Source organism: Pipistrellus hanaki (assembly GCF_964339955.1).
Source record: "Pipistrellus hanaki genome assembly, chromosome: 3".
NCBI classification, from domain to species: domain Eukaryota; kingdom Metazoa; phylum Chordata; class Mammalia; order Chiroptera; family Vespertilionidae; genus Pipistrellus; species Pipistrellus hanaki.
Window position 1 is genome coordinate 97,390,714 of NC_140505.1, and position 21,105 is coordinate 97,411,818.

Genomic DNA, 21,105 nt, shown 5'->3' on the forward strand with positions numbered 1-21,105 from the left:
CCTACTTTCTCTCTCTATAGATTTGCCTAGTCTGGACAATCACATAAATGGAACCATATAATGTGTAGTCTTTTGGATATATATTATATATATATATTATATATATACACACACACACACACACACACATATAAATATATACATATATATATATAATTAAAAAATATGTATTTTAATGATTTTTTTTACTGGGAGGAAGGGAGAGGGATAGAGAGCTAGAAACATTGATGAGAGAGAAACGTCGACCAGCTGCCTCCTGCACACCCCCTACTGGTGATGTGCCCGCAACGAAGGTACATGTCCTTGACCACATCTGAACCTGGGACCTTTCAGTCCACAGGCTGAAGCTCTATCCACTGAGCCAAACCGTTTCGGTGGTATAAGTTTTTATGGACTTACAATGTTGCTCTACATTTGGTAATATAGCATTTGCTATGAAGATTGTGCCATCTAGAATGTCATTGCACGTCCCAGCGGTGTGGTTCAGCGGTTAGTGTGGTTCCGTCCCTTCAATTGGCTCCATTCTCATCAAGGGTAGGTACTTGGGTTGCAGTGTAGATGGGGGCCTGGGTAGACAAAAATATCCTAGGGTGAGGATTAACAATAAAGTCAATACAAAAGCAGAACTGTGTACTAAAAAGTTTTATAAGGATATTTCATTGTATTGAGAACTGAACAAGTTACAATCATGAAATCACAGATTTGCAAAGCCCCCATCCCCAATGATACTATTTTGAGAAAGCTGGTTGAAATACGTGTTGGACATTTTTCAAGTTAAATAAGGAAAATTATATTTATTGTATTTTGCCCTACGTGGAAGAATTATTTGATTTTTAAAATTCATCATTCATGAATAAATCTCAATTTCTATTCCTGTAAGTGGCGTCTATAATGTTCACTGCCCGTCTTTACTGAGACCTTCGAGGATGACTGACTTCATTATAAACTTCCTGTTCAACATCATCTTGTTGAACGTTCCACGGTAACAATACATGTCTATTTGTGGGCGGTGGTGGATAATGGTGGAATTGAAGTCTTAATACATCCATGCATCCATGTCCCCGTCGTTGTCATCCCTCTGTCCGCCGCTAGGGCGAGGCCTGAGTCCTGGAACGGAACCGGCGAGGCGTGCGCCCGAGACGTCGGGGTGCCTGGGAACAAAAGAGGAGCCGCGGCCGGCGGGCTGCCCCCTGCGGTGGCGGGGCTGTCGGTGGGTCCCTCACCCCGGAGACCGGGGTGCAGGGCGGCAACAGCGCCGGCGCCCAGGACCCCGGCCCGTCCACCCTCGGGCCAGCCTCCAGAGGCGCCCCCGGGCCTCCATCTTGGCCTTCGGGGTGGGAACGGGGTCTGGGTCTCCTTGGGCCCCACGCGGACGCCGGGAGTAGGTTGTCCCTTGCCGAATGGCGGGCCGCAGCGGGGTCTGCAGGGGACACGTCGCCCAGCCCCACAGACCCGGTTCCGAGTGGTCCCGACAAGATGGAGGACGCCATTCCTCCCGCAGCCATGACGGGCGGCGGCGGCGCTCCTCACGGGATGAGGCGCGGGTGGACGTGCGTCCGCCCCGGCCGCTCGGGGACGCCTCCGCCCGCCGCCCGGCCCGTTGGCCCGGGGCTACCCCTGCCCGTTGGCCCGCACGGGGCCTCCAGCCTCCGGGACTTGGGCAGGAGGGCGTAAGGGACATCGAGGCCGCGTCCCTTCCCGGGCAAAATGCTGGGGACCGCCGCGGCGGGCGGGGCGCCCCGGCCCGAACCATAGAAGCGGTCCGGCCTCAGTGTCTCGGACGCCCCGACACAGGGAGTCCCCTGACCGCGGCAAGTCCCGCGGCTACGAAAGTCGGGCCGCTGACCCTACGGACCCGGTGGGGGCGGGGCGGGGGGCGGGAGCGAGGAGGGAGGAACGCGGCCCAAGCCACAGCCAGCTTAGGGGCCGGGAATGGACGTACAGGGGGTGTGGCTTGCGCCTGACGGACAGCCTCACGGGCCATCCCCTTATGGGATTCCTGAAGGAAGGCAGACTCAGCCAATAGACGCGCCCCAGGCGCCCCGGCCGGCCCTCGCCAGCCAATGGGGGTGCGGAGGGCGGGGCGCACCCGGACTCAGCCCGCCGCCTCCTCCGCCTTCGCCTGCTCTCAGCGCTAAACCCGGGACTGGACCGAGCGGAGTTGTGCGCGTCGCCGAAGGGGGTGGGTCGGGGGAGGGGAGGTTCGTTCCGCGAAGCCGCAGCCAGAACCGGGTGAGGCTCGTCCCCGCGGTGTTAGTAGTCCTGGCCCGTGGACGGTGGGGGTGGCTGGGTGCAGCGCAGCCTTCGGAGGCGGAGGCGGAGATGGGCGAGGGCGGCCTCTGGAGCCTCCCACCGGCCTGGGGCTAACCCCCGCGGCGCGGCCGCCGTCGTCGGTGCGCGTCCTGCCCGGGCGGCTGGTCCGGCCTCGCTCATGTCACGGCGCGGTCGCGTGCGGCCCGTGGACTGGGGGCTCGCCTGCGAGGCCGGGAGGGCCGGGTGAGGACGCCGGGCTGGGGGCGCTCGGCGGGGGCGCCAGGGTGGGGGCGCGGGCATTTTCCTTTCTCTCCGGGGGCGGGAGGGGGGGTAGTGTGGCGGAGAAGGGGCGTTCGGTCTTCCCGCTCCCGGTACGGCGCCGGAGCTCGGGGTCTCCAAGTTTGGGGTGAGGGTCCGGGTCCGCGCCGGGCCCTGCTCCCGCTCCCCTCCCGGCTCTGCGCGGCCCTGCCCCGCACGTATTGTTTGGCTGGGTCTCTAATGGCGGACGGGGAGACAGCGCAGCCGGTCGCCGACTGCGGGGGTAGAGGGGGGGACAAGTGTCGGGCCCAGGACTAAAGCTCGGGGCAAATGCTGGAGATTTGAGCCCAGCGGCGATGCGAGCCGCCCCTAAATTGGAGTTGGTGCCCGGAGTGACGGGAGAGACTCCGGGTGGGCCCCTTTGGGAGAAAATGCTGGCGTCGAGGCACCGTTTGCCCTTCCCCCGCTCTCTTCACTGGGGCAGGTTGGATGCCCTCCACCTTCTCCCTCCAGATTTTGCATTTCACTTGGGTTTTGGGACCAAATTCATGTTTTACGCCATTTTGCTCCGCTTTACGTACGAGGGATTGTTGGTCTCGTGTTGGGCAGTGATAACAGAAGGACCGAACCTCCTTGACCTCATATTCCCTTTTTGTTTTCTCGTGGGAAGGGCTGGTTGTCCTACCTGGATAGCTTGTTCTTGATACATTTCTCGTTTTTCCTCTTATCCCAGGAGCAGGAATCGCTTTAAACGCCGTGTGGTGAATTTTTGACAGAAAGTGAGAAGGAAAACACCCTCATTGTGAGTCCTTTGCCCCTGATTTGTCGCTCTTAGAGAAAGTTGTCAGGTTGTAGACGTTCAGACCTGGGTCTTGTCTGTCCAGGTGTTTTGAGGGGGAGGAGCTTTCCCTTGGTGGCAGCCGCCAGGGTAGTAATTGGGAGTGGGCGCTGCAGATACTGCTTCTGCTGCTGCAACACAAACCTCAGGTCCTGCAGCTAGCTGCTCACATTACCCAGAGGTGGGTTGGTGGGAAGGAGGGCATATTTCTTGCGCCCTCTAGAGTTCCACAGTGGGAACTGAAGTTATTTCATTTTGGTATGCAAAAAACCATCCTTTACATTTTTTCTACCTTTATAATGGTAATTTATCGAAGGATAGGAAAAATAGGAAGAACCATTTAACTTTTTGTTTGTGTCTGATTTAAAACTCATAGTCTTTTTAGGGTTTATGAGTTGGTAGGTCTCTTTCATGTCTTTGCTTAGGCTTAAATCCACTCCTAGTTCAGCAGCTAGTATGCTGATCACACCAGCGCATTGCTCTCTGAGTTCCTCATCTTCTGTGGTCAGTAGTCTTCACTTGAGTCATTCTTTTATTTTTATTTAAAAAATATGTATTTTATTGATTTTTTACAGAGAGGAAGGGAGAGGGATAGAGAGTTAAAAACATTGATCAGATAGATGAGAAGGAAACATCGATCAGCTGCCTCCTGCACTCCCCCTTCTGGGGATGTGCCTGCAACCAAGGTACGTGCCCTTGACTGGAATAGAACCTGGGACCTTTCAGTCCCAAGGCCAATACTCTATCCATTGAGCCAAACCGGTTAGGGCCTTTTTTTTTTTTTTAATAAACAATTAAAAATTTTTTAAATAGATGAGAGAGAGAAACATCAATTTGGTGTTCCACTTATTTATGCATTCATTGGTTGATTCTTGTATACTACCGTGTTTCCCTGAAAATAAGACATCCTCCGAAAATAAAACATCCTCCGAAAATAAGACCTAGCGCATGGAAAGATAAGACATCGCCTGAAAATAAGACCTAGCGCAACTTTGGGAGAAAAATTGATATAAGACACTGTCTTATTTTCAGGGAAACAGGGTATGACGGGGGGTTTAACCAACAGCTACCTGGCTAGGGCTTCACTTGAGTGATTCTTAAATACGTTAACAGAGTTATTGTTTAGTGCTTGTAATTTGCTGATTTTAAGTCAGTCTGGGAATGTTCTAGATAATAAGATAAACATAACCAGTCAAAAACCTCCCTCATTTGAAATAAGTTATGAAATATCAGTGAAGTTACACATTGTATCTTTTGAGTCCATTGACAGTTGATACTGTAACTTGAAGATCTCTGTCAGAGGTGAGTCATTAGTAGCTTATACTTAATTATTAAGTGGAAAATGGGTCAAAAGACAGTTAATTGATGATGAATATTTGCTGAATATTGATAAAGATGATGTGAGGATGATAGCTTATGTTAAATATCACCTAGGCACAGTGCGGGACACTTTCATGTATTATTTCACTTAATCTTAGCAGGTAGACTGTGATTAATTAAAATATTATATATTGCCCTAGTCGGTTTGGTTCACCGGATAGAGTGTTGGCCTGTGGACTGAAGGGTCCTGGGTTCGATTCCTGTCAAGGGCACATACCTGGGTTGTGGGCTCAATCCCCAGTAGGGGGCCTGCAGGAGGCAGCTGATCAATGATTCTCATCGATGTTACTGTCTCTCTTCCTCTTCCTCTCAGAAATCAATAAAAATACATTAAAAACAACCAAAGAAACTTCTCTTTCAAAAACATAGTATGTATTGAGCCCCTATTGTGCACCAGCACAATTGTAAGCTAAATTTAAAAAAAAGTTTACTTAGAAACTTTCAAATTGACTATTATGAGTAGTATATTGAATTTCTGTGTACCTAGTATTTACATTTTTTAATTTCCACACATGTCCAAGCTAATTTTTAACCTGTATTAAGTAATTTAGTCTTCATGAAAACCCATTGATATAGGTACTGTTTGTATTCCTAATTTGTAGAGGAAGAAAAATAATGCCAAGATGTCATTCTTGTTTTGCTTAATGATTTAACTCGGAATTAAAAGTATTTTAAAATACCAGTTAATGGAGTTTTAATATGCCATATAGTAAGATACAGAGAACCTGGCAATTTTTTTTTAAAAATATATTTTATTGATTTTTTACAGAGAGGAAAAGAGAGAGATAGAGAGCTAGAAACGTCAATGAGAGAGAAACATCGACCAGCTGCCTCTTGCACACCCCCCACAGGGGATGTGTCCGCAACCAACGTACATGCCCCTGACCGGAATCGAACCTGGGACCTTTCAGTCCGCAGACCGACGCTCTATCCACTGAGCCAAACCGGTTTGGGCGGGACCTGGCAATGTTTAATTGACTTTGCTTAATTAAGTAAGTTCTTTATTATACTTAACATTTGTTGGGCAGTTACTGTTAGGTGCTATTAGATGTACTTACAAAGTATCTTTTTTTTTTTTTTTTTTTTTTTTAAGATATATTTTATTGATTTTGTACAGAGAGAAAGGGAGAGAGATAGTTAGAAACATCGATGAGAGAGAGTCATCGATCAGCTGCCTCTTGCACACCCCCTACTGGGGATATGCCCGCAACCAAGGTACATGCCCTTGACCAGAATCGAATCCAAACCATTGAGCCAAACCGGTTTCGGCTACTTAGAAAGTATTTTGATAGTTAAAAATACTTTGCATAATTATGGCATCTTAGAGCATTCTTCTTCTTATTATTTTTTAAATTCAGTTGTTGCTCTCTTGAAATTATTTTTTTTTCTTTTAAATAAGTTATCTTTTTATTTTTTTATTTTTTTATTGATTTTTCACAGAGATGAAGAGAGAGGGATAGAGAGTTAGAAACATCGATGAGGGAGAATCATCGATCAGCTGCCTCTTGCACCTCCCTCCCCCGCACTGGGGATGTGCCTGCAACCAAGGTACATGCCCTTGACCGGAATCAAACCCGGGACCTTTCAGTCCGAAGGCCGATGCTCTATCCACTGAGCCAAACCGGTCCCGGCGAGCATTCTTATTTTTAAAAATTTCTTAAAAATGGATTTTTAGCCGAAACCGGTTTGGCTCAGCGGTAGAGCGTTGGTCTGCGGACCGAGGGGTCCCGGGTTCGATTCAAGGGCATGTACATTGGTTGCGGGCACATCCCCGGTGGGGGGTGTGCAGGGGTTGGCTGGTCGATGTTTCTCTCTCATTGACGTTTCTGGCTCTCTATCTCTTTCCCTTCCTCTCTGTAAAAAATCAATAAAATATATTTTTTAAAAAATGGATTTTTATAGAGATAGGAAGGGGAAAAATCACACATGCATGTGAGAGAGTAACATTGATTGGTTTCCTCCTGTATACCCCCTGACGGAGTATTAGACCCACAATCTTTGTATGTACCCTGACTGGGAATCAAACCTGTGAATGAAGTTCAACCAACTGGGACACTCTGACCAGCGCTAGTGCATTCTTAATAGTAGTATGAATCACCCTCCCCTCCCACCTGTCCTTTTAAACAGTTGGAGGAAATGTACAGCATGGTCCCTACTTTTCCATGTTTTAATATTTAATTTCATGGAGTAGACTTTATACCTCATTTGATGAGATAGTCCTGTATCACTTAGATGTCCCATAGGTGTTGACATTGATGTTTCAGATTTTTCATGGATATGGAGCTTGATATAACATCTGTATAATTTTTATAGTCTTTTTTTTTTTTTTTTAAATCCTCACCTGAGGATATGCTTTTATTGATTTTAGAGAGAGAGGGAGGGAGGAGAGAGAAAGAGAGAGAGGGAGGGAGGAACAGAGGGAGGGAGGGAAAAAGGGAGGGGAAGGAGAGAGAGAGAGAAACATCAATGTAAGAGAGAAACATCAATCACATCAATTGGTCACCTTTTTGTGCCCTGACCTGCAGTCTTGATGTATTGGGTCGACATTCCAACCAAGTGGCTAGAGCCCTAGAATAAATTTTTGTATACCATTGAAAAATATTATTTGGAATTAAAAGATGATGTGTATAGGGGTTTTCAAAAGCACTAGATCACATGACTAGTTTGGGATTTGTTCTAAAATTGAAAATTAAAAGTAATAAAATTTAAGGAAAATTCATGGTCTTTAATTTGGAAGAGAGGATACTGTTGGGGATTTTATTTTTACTGATTTGAACAGTGTCCTATAAGTATTAATATTCACTATTTTAAGAAATGATTTAAGAATAAACTTTGGAGCCGAAGCCAGTTTGGCTCAGTGGTAGATTGTCAGTCTGCGGACTGAAAGGTCCCAGGTCCGATTCTGTTCAAGGGCATGTACATTGGTTGCGGTGGGGGGTGTGCAGGAGGCAGCTGGTCGATGTTTGTCTCTCATCGATGTTTATAGCTCTCTATCCCTCTCTCCTCCTCTCTGTAAAAAATCAATAAAATATATTTAAAAAGAAAAAAAGAATAAACTTCGGATATTAGAATAAATAGATATAGATCTGGTTTTAACAAAATTGGTATATTTTATTGTTATATGTTATCTTATTTTTGTTATCCTTCTTGAAGAGTTATCTGATTATAATTAAGAGAATTTCAGCTACTTTTTAAAATATCAATAGGCTGCCAAGGACCAGGTTTCTCTTTGCTAGAGGTTCTAGATTTTTTCCCCCCTCAATAGAGTTTCTAGTGAATTTGAAGTTATTTTTGTGAATTTAAAGTTTAAAAATATATACCTAAAATATATATTATTTTATGTCAATTATATCTTTAATAAGCAATGTTTAAAATATTTTATCGTTAAAAAATATTTTATCGTTAAATTATTAAATATTTTAGTATGATTCTGATATTAAAAGTTAATGTTAAATTGTAATTTTAAGATACTTTTACTTGGAAAAGAATTGTTGCAGTATCAAATTAAAGAAATTGTGAGGTCTGCCGAAACCAGTTTGGCTCAGTGGTAGAGCGTCGGTCTGCGGACTGAAGGGTCCCAGGTTCGATTCCAGTCAGGGGCATGTACGCTGGTTGCGGGCACATCCCCAGTAGGGGGTGTGCAGGAGGCAGCTGGTCGATGTTTCTCTCTCATCGACGTTTTAGCTCTCTATCTCTCTCCCTTCCTCTCTGTAAAAAATCAATAAAATATATATATATATATATAAAAAAAAGAAATTGTGAGGTCTACCATAATTCTTGCCATGAACTTATTTCTAACCATTTAGATTGAATGGGAAAAATACTTAAATGTCTATTTTAAGTAAAATGGTTATCACAGTTAGAGGTTATAGACAAAAGAGAGTTTATAAAATGTGACTAGCCTGGCTGTTGTTGCTCAGTGGTTGAGGGTTGACCTATGAACCAGGAGGTCACAGTTCGATTTCTGGTTAAGGCATTTGCCTGGGTTGCAGGCTTGGTCCCCATTGTGGGGTGTGCAGGAGGCAGCTGATTAATGATTCTCTCTCATTGTTGATGTTTCTAGCTCTCTCTCCTCTCTTCCTCTCTGAAATGAAAATATATTAAAAAAATTAAATGTGATTAATTATTCAGGTTTTTGCTTTACTTTGTTTTTATGTTATAGTAATGACATGTATATATTACTTTAGTTGTAGTTACCTACATACCTTGTATGGATTTATTTTTGTACGAATTTGGAACTGAAATTATGGTTGTCTAACTCAAAATATTAAAAAAATTTGTAATGCTGGAACAGTTTTATAATAATTTGTATAAGAAAGGCACTTTTTTAAGATGTCTTTTCCTTAGGAAGAGTGTTTCTTGGATTAAAGTTGGACTAAACAGAATAGTTCAGGCTAATCAGTCAAGGCAGTGTAGAAGTCATTTATTGAACGAATTATCTATTACAACATGCACTGTATATCATGCATATAAAAAAAGATGTTTTTTTGTTAACAGTTGGCTAGCAATTTCTTTGCCACTATGCTCAGATGAGCATTACATGTTACTTTTGAATGCTAACTCCAGAACCCTAATTTGGAATTTGTAGGTTGTTGGTTAGTCCAGTGATTATATCTTAGTGAATTGTGCTTTCAGTTCTATAGAATTAAGGGAATGTTAGAGTGGAAGTAAAATTTTAGATTAAATTAAACTTTTATTATATCTACTTGTTTTAGATTTATATTTGTGTGTATATATATATTTAAAAATAAATCTTTATTGCTCAGATTATTACAATTGTTTCTCCTCTCCCTCTCCCCCCCATAGCTCTCTTCCACCTGGTTCCCGCCCCACCCTCTGCCCTTGCCTCCCCCCACCCCCATTGTCCTCATCCATAGGTTATACAATTTTAATCCAGTCTCTTTCTGCACCCCTACACCTCTTTACCCTGATAATTATCAATCCACTCCCTTTCTTTGTCCCTGATTCTATTATATTCACCAGTTTATTCTGTTTCTCAATTTTTAATTCACTTGATCTTCTTCCTCTTCTTAAATAATACCTTTCAGCATTTCATATAATACTGGTTTGGTGGTGATGAACTCCTTTAACTTTTTCTTATCTTTGAAGCTCTTTATCTCCCTTCAATTCTGAATGATAACTTTGCTGGATACAGTAATCTTGGTTGTAGGTTCTTGCTATTCATCACTTTGAATGTTTCTTGCCACTCCCTTCTGGCCTGCATAGTTTCTGTTGAGAAATCAGCTGACAGTCATATGGCTACTCCCTTGTAGGTAACTAGCTGTTTTTTCTCTTGCTGCTTTCAAGATTCTCTCTTTGTCTTTTGCCTTGGCATTTTAATTACGATGTGTCTTGGAGTGTTCCTCTTTGGATTCCTCTTGTTTGGGGTTCTGTGAGCTTCTTGTAAGTCTACTTCATTCACCAGGTGGGGGAAGTTTTCTGACATTATTTCTTCAAATATGTTTTCAGTATTTTGCACTTCTGGCACCCCCATAATTCTGATGTTGGTACGCTTGAAGTTGTCCCAGAAGCTCCTTACACTATCTTCAACTTTCTGGATTCTCTTTTCTTCCTGCTTCTCCAGAGGAGTGTCTTTTGGCTCTTTGACCTGATTCTTGTGTTCCTCCATTCTGCTGTTCCTCCATCTCTGCATAATATTTTCCAATTTGGTCAGTTTATGTTTAACTTTTAGTTGGGTCTCATGAAATTTATTGGCCTTTTTTGCATAACCTCATAACCGTAAATTTGAACTTTATATCCGCCATCTCTTTCATTTGAGATCTATTTCCTTGTCTTGGCATTTTTGCTGCTTCCCAGAGTTGGTAGGATGGCTTTGTGTGTTTGGTGTCCTATATGGCCCAGTGGGTCAGCCACCTCAGTTACCTGAGTTAGATACTCTTGGTGCTCCCCTTTGTGGACTGCGTGTACAGCCTTGTTGTACCTAAGTCTTTATTGTTGTTGGTATCACTGGGAGGAATTGACCTCCAGGCCAATTGGATGTTTGTTTCAGCTGTGTCTACTCTGGGATACCTTCTGTATTGGAGACAGTCTTATAGGATCAGACTTGCAAAATTGCAAAAACCTCTGTGCTCAGCTTGGATAGGGCGGAGTCTCAGGGCTGAGTTGACAGTCTTGGCTTCTCGTCAGCCCTGCCCTTGTGTGCTGCCCTGATTTTCTGCCTGACAGTCCCAGATTTTCCGTGCAAGAGCGTGAGTGCCCCGGGGCTTGCCCGGAATTGGGTTGGGTCCCTGTAGTCTGGAGCTTCTGACTCCTTCTGTTATGGAGAGTCCGAGGCAACCTCCGCGGTCAGACCTCTTTGTGCTCACTCATTCACGCACGACTGTACACCCTGCCCGCTGCGGCTCCTGGCTCCCCCATTCTTCCAGTCTCTGAGTCTCCAGTTGCCTTTCTCTACAGTCCGGACTCCACCCATATGAGCCTGGTTCCACGGGGTTTTGGCTGGGGTTGGGGTTAAGTACAGTCGGAAAGGGTTCAGTGCAATCGGGAATTCCTCCCCTCCCCACCAGCCAGACATTCGGCTGCACTTCCTCTCTGTGCTCGTGCGTCTCACCAGATTTTTTTTTTTTTTAATTTCCTTGGTTTTTAGATTCACTTGTAGATAGTTACATATTTGTTGTTCATAATTTTTATCTTTATTTACTTTTTCTTCCGAAAGAACCCCCTTCAGCAATTCATATAATTCTGGTTTGGTGGTGATGAACTCCTTTAGCTTTTTTTTTTATTAGTGAAGCTCTTTTTTTTTTTTTTAAAATATATTTTATTGATTTTACACAGAGAGGAATTGAGAGGGACAGAGAGTTAGAAACGTCGATGTGAGAGAAACATCGACCAGCTGCCTCTTGCACACCCCCCACTGGGGATGTGCCCGCAACCAAGGTACATGCCCTTGACCGGAATCGAACCCAGGACCTTTCAGTCCGCAGGCCGACGCTCTATCCACTGAGCCAAACCAGCCCCGGCTATTAGTGAAGCTCTTTATCTGGCCTTCGATTCTGAGTGATAGCTTTGCTGGGTAGATTATCTTTGGCTGTAGGTTCTTACTATTCATCACCTTGAATATTTCTTGCCATTCCCGTCTGGCCTGCATGGTTTCTGTTGAGAAATCAGCTGACAATTGTATAGGTGCTCCTTTATAGGTAACTACTTGCTTTGCTTTGCTGCTTTTAATATTCTCTCTTTGTCTTTTGCTCTTGGAATTTTAATTATGATTTGTCTTGGTGTGGTTCTCTTTGGATTCCTTTTGTTTGGAGTTCTGTGTGCTTCCTGGACTTGTAAGTCTAATTCTTTCACCAGGTGGGGGAAGTTTTCTGCCACTATTTCTTTCAGTATGTTTTCGATATCTTGCTCTCTCTCATCTTCTGGGACCCCCATAATTCTGATGTTGGTTTGCTTGAAGTTGTCCTAGAGGTTTCTTACATTATCTTCAATTTTCTGGATTTTCTTGCCTTCTAGCTTCTGTGGAGGAGTGTCTTCTGGCTCTTTATGTTCCAAATCTTTGACTTGATTCTTGCGATCTTCCATTCCGTTTTTAGGACTCTGTATAATATTTTTTATTTCAGACAATGTATTCTTTATTTCTTGTTGATCCCTTATCATTTCTCGTTGATTCCTTACTAATTCTAGTTGATCCCTTTTCATATCCTCATAGGACTTATCGACCTTTTCTAGGAAATTCTTGAAAAACCTTATAAGCGTAGATTTGAACTCTATATCCAGACGCTTTTTGTCCTTCATTTCTTTTGTTTGTGATCTATTTCATTGTCACATTTTCGCAGCTTCCCTGATGGGGCGGGGTTTCAGGGTGGAGCCTACAGCCTTGGCTTTCGTCAGCCCCGCCCTATGCGGCTCCTGAGTCTCAGGATCCTTCAGTACTCCTTGCAAGCTCCTCTGAGAGAAAGGTGCCCTCGATTTTCGCCTGCTACCAAACAGTCTAGGCTCTCTCCCAATGAGCCCGGCACTGGGGTTCAGTTCATTTGGAAGTGGGGTTGGAGGTGGCGTTCAGAGCAGTCTGGAGCCTCTGTCTCCTTCCCGCCAGGGCAATCCTGTGGCACAGCCAACCGTCCCTTCTCTGCACACACTGTGCGCACCTCCGGGACCTCATTTCGCTGCTCCCCCGGGGCTCCGCCTTACAGCCCAGCTCCTTATGGATGAGCCTGGCTCCCCGGGGTCTGGCCTAGAACTGGAGTTCAGAACAGTCAGAACTGGGGCCCAGCACAGTCGGAGCTTTTATCTCCTTCCCGCTAGGGAACGCCTGCCAGGCACTCAGTCGCCCCTCCTCTCCGGCTCCGTCCTCTCCGCGCGCGCAGCGTGTCTCTGTACCTTAGGCTTTTACAGCTCCTCCGCACTTCCTTCTGGTTTTCTCCTTGCTTCTCGTTGTAGAATTTCCAGTCAGTTCTGGGTAATGTCCATTTTATATTTTAGTTGTATTTTATTGAAATTGTGTGTGGCTGCGGCTAGGTATTTACCTGTGCAGCCATCTTGGATCGATCTCTATTCATTTTCTTCCCGTTCTAATTTTAGTTGTTTTTTAAATTGTTGTGCGATGCGGCAGCTTAGGTGCTTACCTAGTGTGCCATCTTGGTCCTCAGGTGAGGATTTTAAAAAAACTATATTTGTATTTTTTTCTTTGAAGGTTGTCATGTTTTATTTTAATTGTCCTAGTTTATCTTATTTCTGGCTCTAACATGTATCAGAATTCTTTTTTTTAATCTATATTGTTGAGAGTACTACAGATTTTCCCCTCCTCTCCCCCCCATTGCTTCCCTCTATCCATTTCCCTCCCCATCCCAGGCCTTTACCACTCAACTGTTGGTGTCCTTAGGTAAGATCTTTGGTTAATCTCTTCTTGCTCCCTCCCCCTTTCCATCTGAGATTCGTCAAATCTGTTCCATGCTTCCATGCCTCTGATTCTATTTTATTCACCAGTTTATTTTGTTCATTATATTTTTTGTTTATTTTGATTTTTAGATTCAATTGTCAACAAATATTTATTTGTCATTTTATTCTTCATATTTTTTATCTCTTCTTCCCTTTCAACATTTCATGTAATACTGGTTTGGTGGTGAACTCCTTTAGCTTTTTCTTTTCTGTGAAGCTCCTTATCTGACCTTCATTTCAAATATATATATATATTTATTGACTTCAGAGGTGAAGGGAGAGGGAGAGAGAGAGAGAAACATAAATGATGAGAGAGAATAATTTATTGGCTGCTTCCTGCACGCCCCTATTGCGGATCAAGCCCATAACTCTGGCATGTGCCCTTGACTGGGACCTTTCAGTCCTCAGGCTGATGCTCTTGCCACTGAGCCAAACTGACTAGGGCTGATCATCAGTTATAAATGAGAGCTTCGCTGGATAGTGTAATCTTGGTTGTAGGTTCTTACTATTCATCACTTTGAATATTTCTTGCCACTCCCTTATGCCTGCAAAGTTTCTTTTGAGAAACCAGCCCATAGTCATATGAGTGCTCCCTTGTAGGTAACTAACTGCTTTTCTCTTGCTGCTTTTAATATTCTCTCTTTGTCCTTAGCCATTGGCATTGAAGTAATATTGTGTCTAGGTGTGGGCTTCTTTGGTTTTCTCTTGTTTGGGATGTTCTGTGCTTCCTGGACATGCAAGTCTGTTTCTTTCATTAGGTAGGAGAAGTTTTCTGTCATTGTTTCTTCAAATAGGTTTTCGATATCTTGCTCTCTCGCTCTTTTTCTGGCAGCCCCATAATGTGAATGTAGGTATGCTTAACCCTTTGCACTCCGCTGTCCCCTCTTGGGACATCGGAATTCTAGCATATCACTTGGATGTCCCCTCTCAGGGGACATTGCAGTTTATTAGTGATTACCGGGAATTGAGTTTCCGCCGCAAAGTAGCGTCGAGTAGCTGGTAGCCAATGTCCAGAATGGTTCGGAGTGCAAAGGGTTAAAATTGTCCCAGAGGCTCATTACACTATTTTCATATTTTTGGATTCTTTTTTCTTTTTGCTCTTCTGATTGGGTGTTTTTTTGCTTTCTTTTTTCCAGATCATTTATTTGATTCTCTACTGCGGAATCAATTCATTTGTAAATTATTCATTTCAGTTAGCGTGTGCTTAATTTCTGACTGGTCCTTTTTCATGTCTTTGACATTCTCATTAAGATCCTTGAAAGTCTCATTAAAATCTTGAGTAACCTTATAACCATGTTTTTGAACTCTTTATGGAGTAGTTTGCTTGCTTTCATTTTTTTTCATTTGTGAGCTGTTTCCTTGTCATAAATCACTTGATGCTGCCTCCTGCACATGATCCATTGGGGATCGAGTCTGCAACCCGGGCTTGTGCCCTGATTGGAATCTAACCATGACTTCGTGGTTCATAGGTCGACACTCAACCACTGAACCCCTCTGTCCGGGCCTGGACCAGTTTGTCAATTTATTTTGTTCATTAGCTTCCACATATGTGAGATCTTTTGATATTTGTCTTTCTCTGACTGGTTTATTTTTCTTTGCATAATAATCTCCAGGTCTCTCCATACTGTCTCAAAGGGTAAGAGATCCTTCTTTTTCACTGCAGCATATAATTTCATTGTGTAAATGTACTACTGCTTTTTTATCCATTCATCTACCAATAGGTACTTACTTGGGCTGTTTCCACCCTTGTAAATTATGCTGCTATGAACACAAGGGTGTATATATTTTTTCCGATTGGTATTTTGTTATTCGTGGGATATATTCCTAGAAGTGGGATCACTGGGTCAAATTGCATTTCCATTTTTAATTTTTTGAGGGAACATGATACTGTTTCCCAAGGTGCTGCACCAGACTGTATTCCCACTGGCTGTGTATCTAAGGTTCCCTTTTCTGCACATCCTTGCCAATACTTGTTGTTTATTGATTTATTGATGATAACCATTCTGGCAGGTGTGAAAGGATAAAGTTGTTTTTATTTGCATCTCTCTGATAGTGACATTGAACTTTTTTTCATATCTATTGTCCATCCATATGTCCTCTTTGGATAAGTGTCTATTCAGATCCTTTGCCCATTTTAAAATTGGATCATTTGTCTTTCTGGTGTTGAGTTGTATGAGTTATTTATATATTTTGGAAATTACCCTTTCACAGACGGTATCATTGGCAAATATGTTCTCCCAAAAAGTGGATTCCCTTTTTATTTTGATTATGGTTTCTTCTCTGCGTAGGAGATTTTTAGTTTGATGTAGTCCCATTTATTTATTTTGTCCTTTGTTTCTCTTGTTCTAGGAGATGTGTCGGTTAAAATTCTGCTATGTGAGATGTCTGAGATTTTGCTGCCTATGTTTTCTTCTAGGATTTTTATGGTTTTGCGACTTATATTTTATTTGGGAAAATTGGACAGGTACATGCAAAAAAAATGAAACTAGACCACCAACTTACACCATACACAGGAATAAACTCAAAGTGGATAAAAGACTTAATGTAAGTTGCGGAACTATTTTTGCCTGTTTTAAGATTGTATATCCTGTTTTTTAATCAAATGATTTTTAACACCTGCCTAGAAAGTCATTTCATTTTGTATCTCCATTTTGATGTGTTGTTCATCAAAGAGAAGCTTCTATCCAAGTTAATCTTTGTCTTCCATGACACAGATGACTGACTTCTATTATTCTCTTCATTTGTATATCACCTCTTCATCCTTGATGTTCTTTCTCAGTGGTTTTTATACAGACTTCTTCCCAACTCGTTTTGCATTTAAAAGAACTATCACACAGTATCAGTAATAGCATCCTATGTGCTCAGTCTAATTTTACTGTACTTATTTGAGGCATATTCAAGTTTTAGTAAACTTAAATTTGGTGAGATGCCATGTAGTGTGGTTTTAATGGTATTTTGGGACTTAACATGCAAAGAAGGAATTAGTGGGACTTAATTTTGCAGCTTTTTTGCCTATATCAATTTTTATCACGAGTGTTGCTGGGCAACATGAGTCTGGAGTCAGATTGGTGTTCAAATCTGCCTTTCCCTGGAAGGAACTTTGGGGGTGATGAAAATCTTCTAAAACTAGATTGTGATGGTAACTGTGTAAGTAGTACAGACAGTCCTTGGGTTATGTCAGAGATCTGTTCCTACAGTGTGACGTAACTCAATTTTCGGCGTAAGTCTGAACCCACCTACATAAGCACCTACATCACTCACATGGAGCACATACACAGCAGTAATTAAGTAAAACAGTAAAAAAAAATTTGAAAGATAACTCCTGACCTTTACTTGTGGTAAATAAATAATAAAAAACATAAAGCACATGTACATATGTTGAAATGACAGAACTTATTTTTTTAATAAATATTGTAAATGGGAGATGGCACCATAACCATGAAACAACTAAAGTCAAGTCTGACGTAACCTGAGGACTGCCTTTATATAAATTTCTTGAAATTTCCCAAGGTTTTCACTTAAATTTTAAAATAAGTAAATTTTATTGTATGCAAATTATCATATATATATATATATATATATATATATATATATATATATATATATATAAACCTAAGTGACTGGCTGACTATTTGGTAGCTGTGACATGCACTGACTACCAAGGGGTAAATGTTCAATGCAAGAGCAGGAACCACAGCATGGAAACAAGGAGTAGACTGATGAATTTCAGAGAGAAGAGGGGAAGGGCGGGAAGAAATTGACCAAAGATCTTATATGCATGCTAGAGTTGCAGTGCATGAATGCGTGCACTGGTGCGGTTCCTCAGACTGGCCTGCAGGGATTGGGCCAAAATCAGCCTGGTACACAGATTTGTGCACTGGTTGGCCTGGCTTATGGGGATTGGCTGAAATTGGCTATCTGACATACCCTGAGGTATCCCAGATTGCTAGAGGGCACAGGCCAGGCTGAGGGACCCCACCAGTGTATGAATTTGTGCACTGGGTCTCTAGTGCCTCAATAAAACTTGTGTTCTACTATTTACCAGTTGGTGATCTCTGATGAGTGATTTAACCTCTCAGTCTTATTTTATTCATTTGACATAAGAGTATAGTAATGCCTGTTTTCCTAAACTTGCATAGGAGTTTAGGATTAACAATAACATAGGCTATGTGACTGACCAATAGTAGGTGCTCAGTTAACAGCAGATACAATTATCTGTATGGACCAAATGTGAATTTTTTTCTTAATGGGACTTTGGGTTGCTTTTTTTTTTTTTAATTTAATCTTTATTCAGATTATTACAATTGTTTCTCTCCCCCCCCCCCCCCCCCCCCCGCCCCCATCGCTCCCTTCCACCTGGATCCTATCCCACCCTCTGCCCTTCCCTCCCCCATTGTCCTAATCCATAGGTGTACGATTTTAATCCAATCTCTTCCTGCACCCCCCCATTTCTTTACTCCTGATAATTATCAATCTGCTCCTTTTTGCCCCTATTGTATTATATTCACCAGTTTATTTTGTTCCTCAGATTTTTAATTCACTTTATTTTTAGATTCACTTGTTGATATATATGTATTTGTTGATCATAGTTTTTATCTTTTTTCTTCTTCCTCTTCTTAAAGAATACCTTTCAGCATTTCATATAATACTGATTTGGTGGTGATAAACTCCTTTAGCTTTTTCTTATCTGTGAAGCTCTTTATCTGCCCTTCAATTCTGAATGATAACTTTGCTGGGTAGAGTAATCTTGGTTGTAAATTCTCGCTATTCATCACTTTGATTATTTCTTGCCACTCCCTGATAATCCTATGGGTTCTCCCTTGTAGGAAACTAACTGTTTTTCTCTTGCTGCTTGTAAAATTCTCTCTTTGCCCTTGGCATTTTAATTATGATGTGTCTTAGTGTGGTCTTCTTTGGATTTCTTTTGTTTGGGGTTCTGTGAGCTCCCTGTACTTGTAAGTCTATTTCTTTTACCAGGTGGGGGAAGTTTTCTGACTTTTTTTTTAAGTGGGAAGTTTTTTTTTGCTTTGTTTTTTATTTTAATATATTTTATTGATTTTGTACAGAGAGGAAGGGAGAGAGATAGTTAGAAACATCGATGAGAGAGAGTCATCGATCAGCTGCCTCTTGCACACTTCCTACTGGGGATATGCCTGCAACCAAGGTACATGCCCTTGACCAGAATCGAACCTGGGACCCTTTTGTGCCCCAAGCTGATGCTCTATCCATTGAGCCAAACCGGTTTCGGCAGGTCTCGTTAAATTTATCGGCCTTTTCTAAGAAATTCTTGAAAGATCTAATAACTGTGGTTTTGAACCACATCCAGTCTTTTGTTCTCCTCCACTTCTTTCGTTTAAGATCATTTTCTTGTCTCCTCATTTTCGCTGCTTCTCTGAGTTGGTAGGGTGGCTTTTTGTGTTTGGTGTCCTATATGGCCCAGTGGGTCAGCCTCCCTAGTTACCTGAGGTAGACACTCTTGGTGCTCCCCTTTGTGGACTGTGTGTACAGCCTTATTGTAGTTAAGTCTTCATTGTTGTTGGTATCACTGGGAAGAATTGACCTCCAGGCCAATTGGATGTTTGTATCAGCTGGGTCTACTCTGGGATACCTACCTTCTGTATTGGAGACAGTCTTATAAGATCAGACTTGCCAAATTGCAAAAGTCTCTGTTCTCAGCTTGGATAGGGCGGAGTCTCAGGGCTCAGCTGACAGTCTTGGCTTCCAGTCATTCCTGCCCTTTGCGCGCACCTCAGACCTCTGCCTTCCGTGGCTCCCCTGAATTTTCGCCTGACAGTCCAGATTCCCCCTGCAAGAGTGAGGATGCCCCAGGGGCTCGCCCGGAATTGGGTTGGTTCTCTGTATATTTTTAATCCCAGGGCAGTCGGAACTGGGATTTAGTGCATTCAGGATCTTCTGACTCCTTCTACTATGGAGAGGCTGTGGCAACTTCTGCAGTTAGACCTCTCTGTGCGCACTCACTTGTGCGTGACTGTAGACCCTGCCCACTGTGGCTTCCAGCTCACCCGAGTCTCCCAGTCTCTGAGTCTCTGGGTCTCTGGGTGCCTTTCTCTACAGTCCAGACTCCAATCGTATGAGCCTGGGTCCATGGGGTTTTGGTCGGGGTTGGGGTTCCGTGCATTCAGAACTGGGGTTCAGTGCAGTCGGGGGCTTCCTTTCCCTTCCCGCCAGCCAGGCACTTGCCCTCCTTTCCTCTCTGCACCCATATCTCCCTACCTCAGCTCTTTGCGACTCCCCTGATCCGTGAGCCTTTCTCCTTTTAAGTTGTAGATTTTCCCACTCAGCCAGCTTTCCTGTGGTTTTGGATGATGTCTGTTCTGTCTTTTAGTTGTTGTTTTGAAATTGTTGTGTGAGGCGGCAGCTTAGATGCTTACCTAGGTCACCATCTTGGTTTCTCCTTTGGGTTGCTTTTTTTTTTTTTTTTTTCCAAACGTGAATTTGTTGATACCACTATACACTGGTATAATAAACTCACTGAATGCTTATCTGATAGTAGGAAGGATTATATCTTCCTCTTGACCAGCTCCCCATTTCTGGCTCCTTTATTACTCTAAAAGTGGGCTAAAGTGCTCTATTTTTCAGAATCTCTGCATCTTTCCAAATTCAAAAACTTCTTCCTTTTCCCAGCCTTTTCAAAAGTTTACTGACTTGTAATACCAAATATGCTCCTCTAGGTTACTAATGACTATTGGCAAATCTCAAATTTTTTTTTTTTTAAAGTATATTTGTACTTATTTCAGAGAGGAGGGGAGAGGGAGAAAGATATAGAAATTTCAATAATGAGAGAGTATCATTGATAGGCTACCTCCTGCACACCAACTACTGGGGATTGAGCCTGCAACCTGGGCAAATGCCCTTGACCAGAATTGAACCAGGGACCTTTCAGTCTGTGCCCTATCCACTAGGCCAAACTGTCTACGGCTTTTGCAAGTCTTTTAAGTGCCTATTTTTGTCTTGATTCTGTAACACTTGAAATTTATTATATTCCTTGAAACTCTCTTGACTGCTGGTACTTTGAACTTAACATGGTCTTATTCTTATACTTCTCACCATCTCCTTCACTTCTCTAAATCTTGAGACATTTAAGTGTCCTTTATTTTTTGTTATTCAGCTATCTCCTGTTTTGTACTTAACCAGAGTTTATTTTGTTAGAAAATAGGGAGTTATATTATTTACAAGGCACTTGTACTCTATCCCTTAGTTCAGTCTACAGCCAGATTAATTTTTTTTCTAAATCCCAGTCTAAACTCAATATATCACTTACTTTGCAAAAACTTGAGGGCCCTAGCTGGTGTGGCTCAGTTGGTTGCGTATCAGCTTGTTCATTGAAAGGTTGCGGGTTCAATTGCTAGTCACAGCACATGCTCGGGTTGTGGCTTGATCTCCTGTAGGGGTTGTGCAGGAGGCAGCTGAACAGTGTTTCACTTTTACATTGATGTTTTTGTCTCTCCCTTTCTGTC

General features: G+C 42.9%; 1 protein-coding gene across 4 annotated transcripts in view; it reads left to right on the top strand.

Annotated features, from left to right (window-relative positions):
- The first annotated feature begins 2,160 nt into the window (after positions 1 to 2,160).
- Positions 2,161 to 21,105, top strand: part of ZMYM2 (zinc finger MYM-type containing 2) — a 152,375-nt gene continuing 133,430 nt past the window's right edge. For 2 of the 4 annotated variants that reach the window (XM_084878527.1, XM_084878530.1), the window contains exons 1-3: positions 2,217 to 2,232; positions 3,245 to 3,313; positions 16,044 to 16,171. In XM_084878527.1, coding sequence (XP_084734653.1) covers positions 16,107 to 16,171 — 65 coding nt within the window. In that variant the 5' untranslated portion in view covers positions 2,217 to 2,232; positions 3,245 to 3,313; positions 16,044 to 16,106. The other 2 variants (XM_084878529.1, XM_084878528.1) reach the window with 2 other exon arrangements.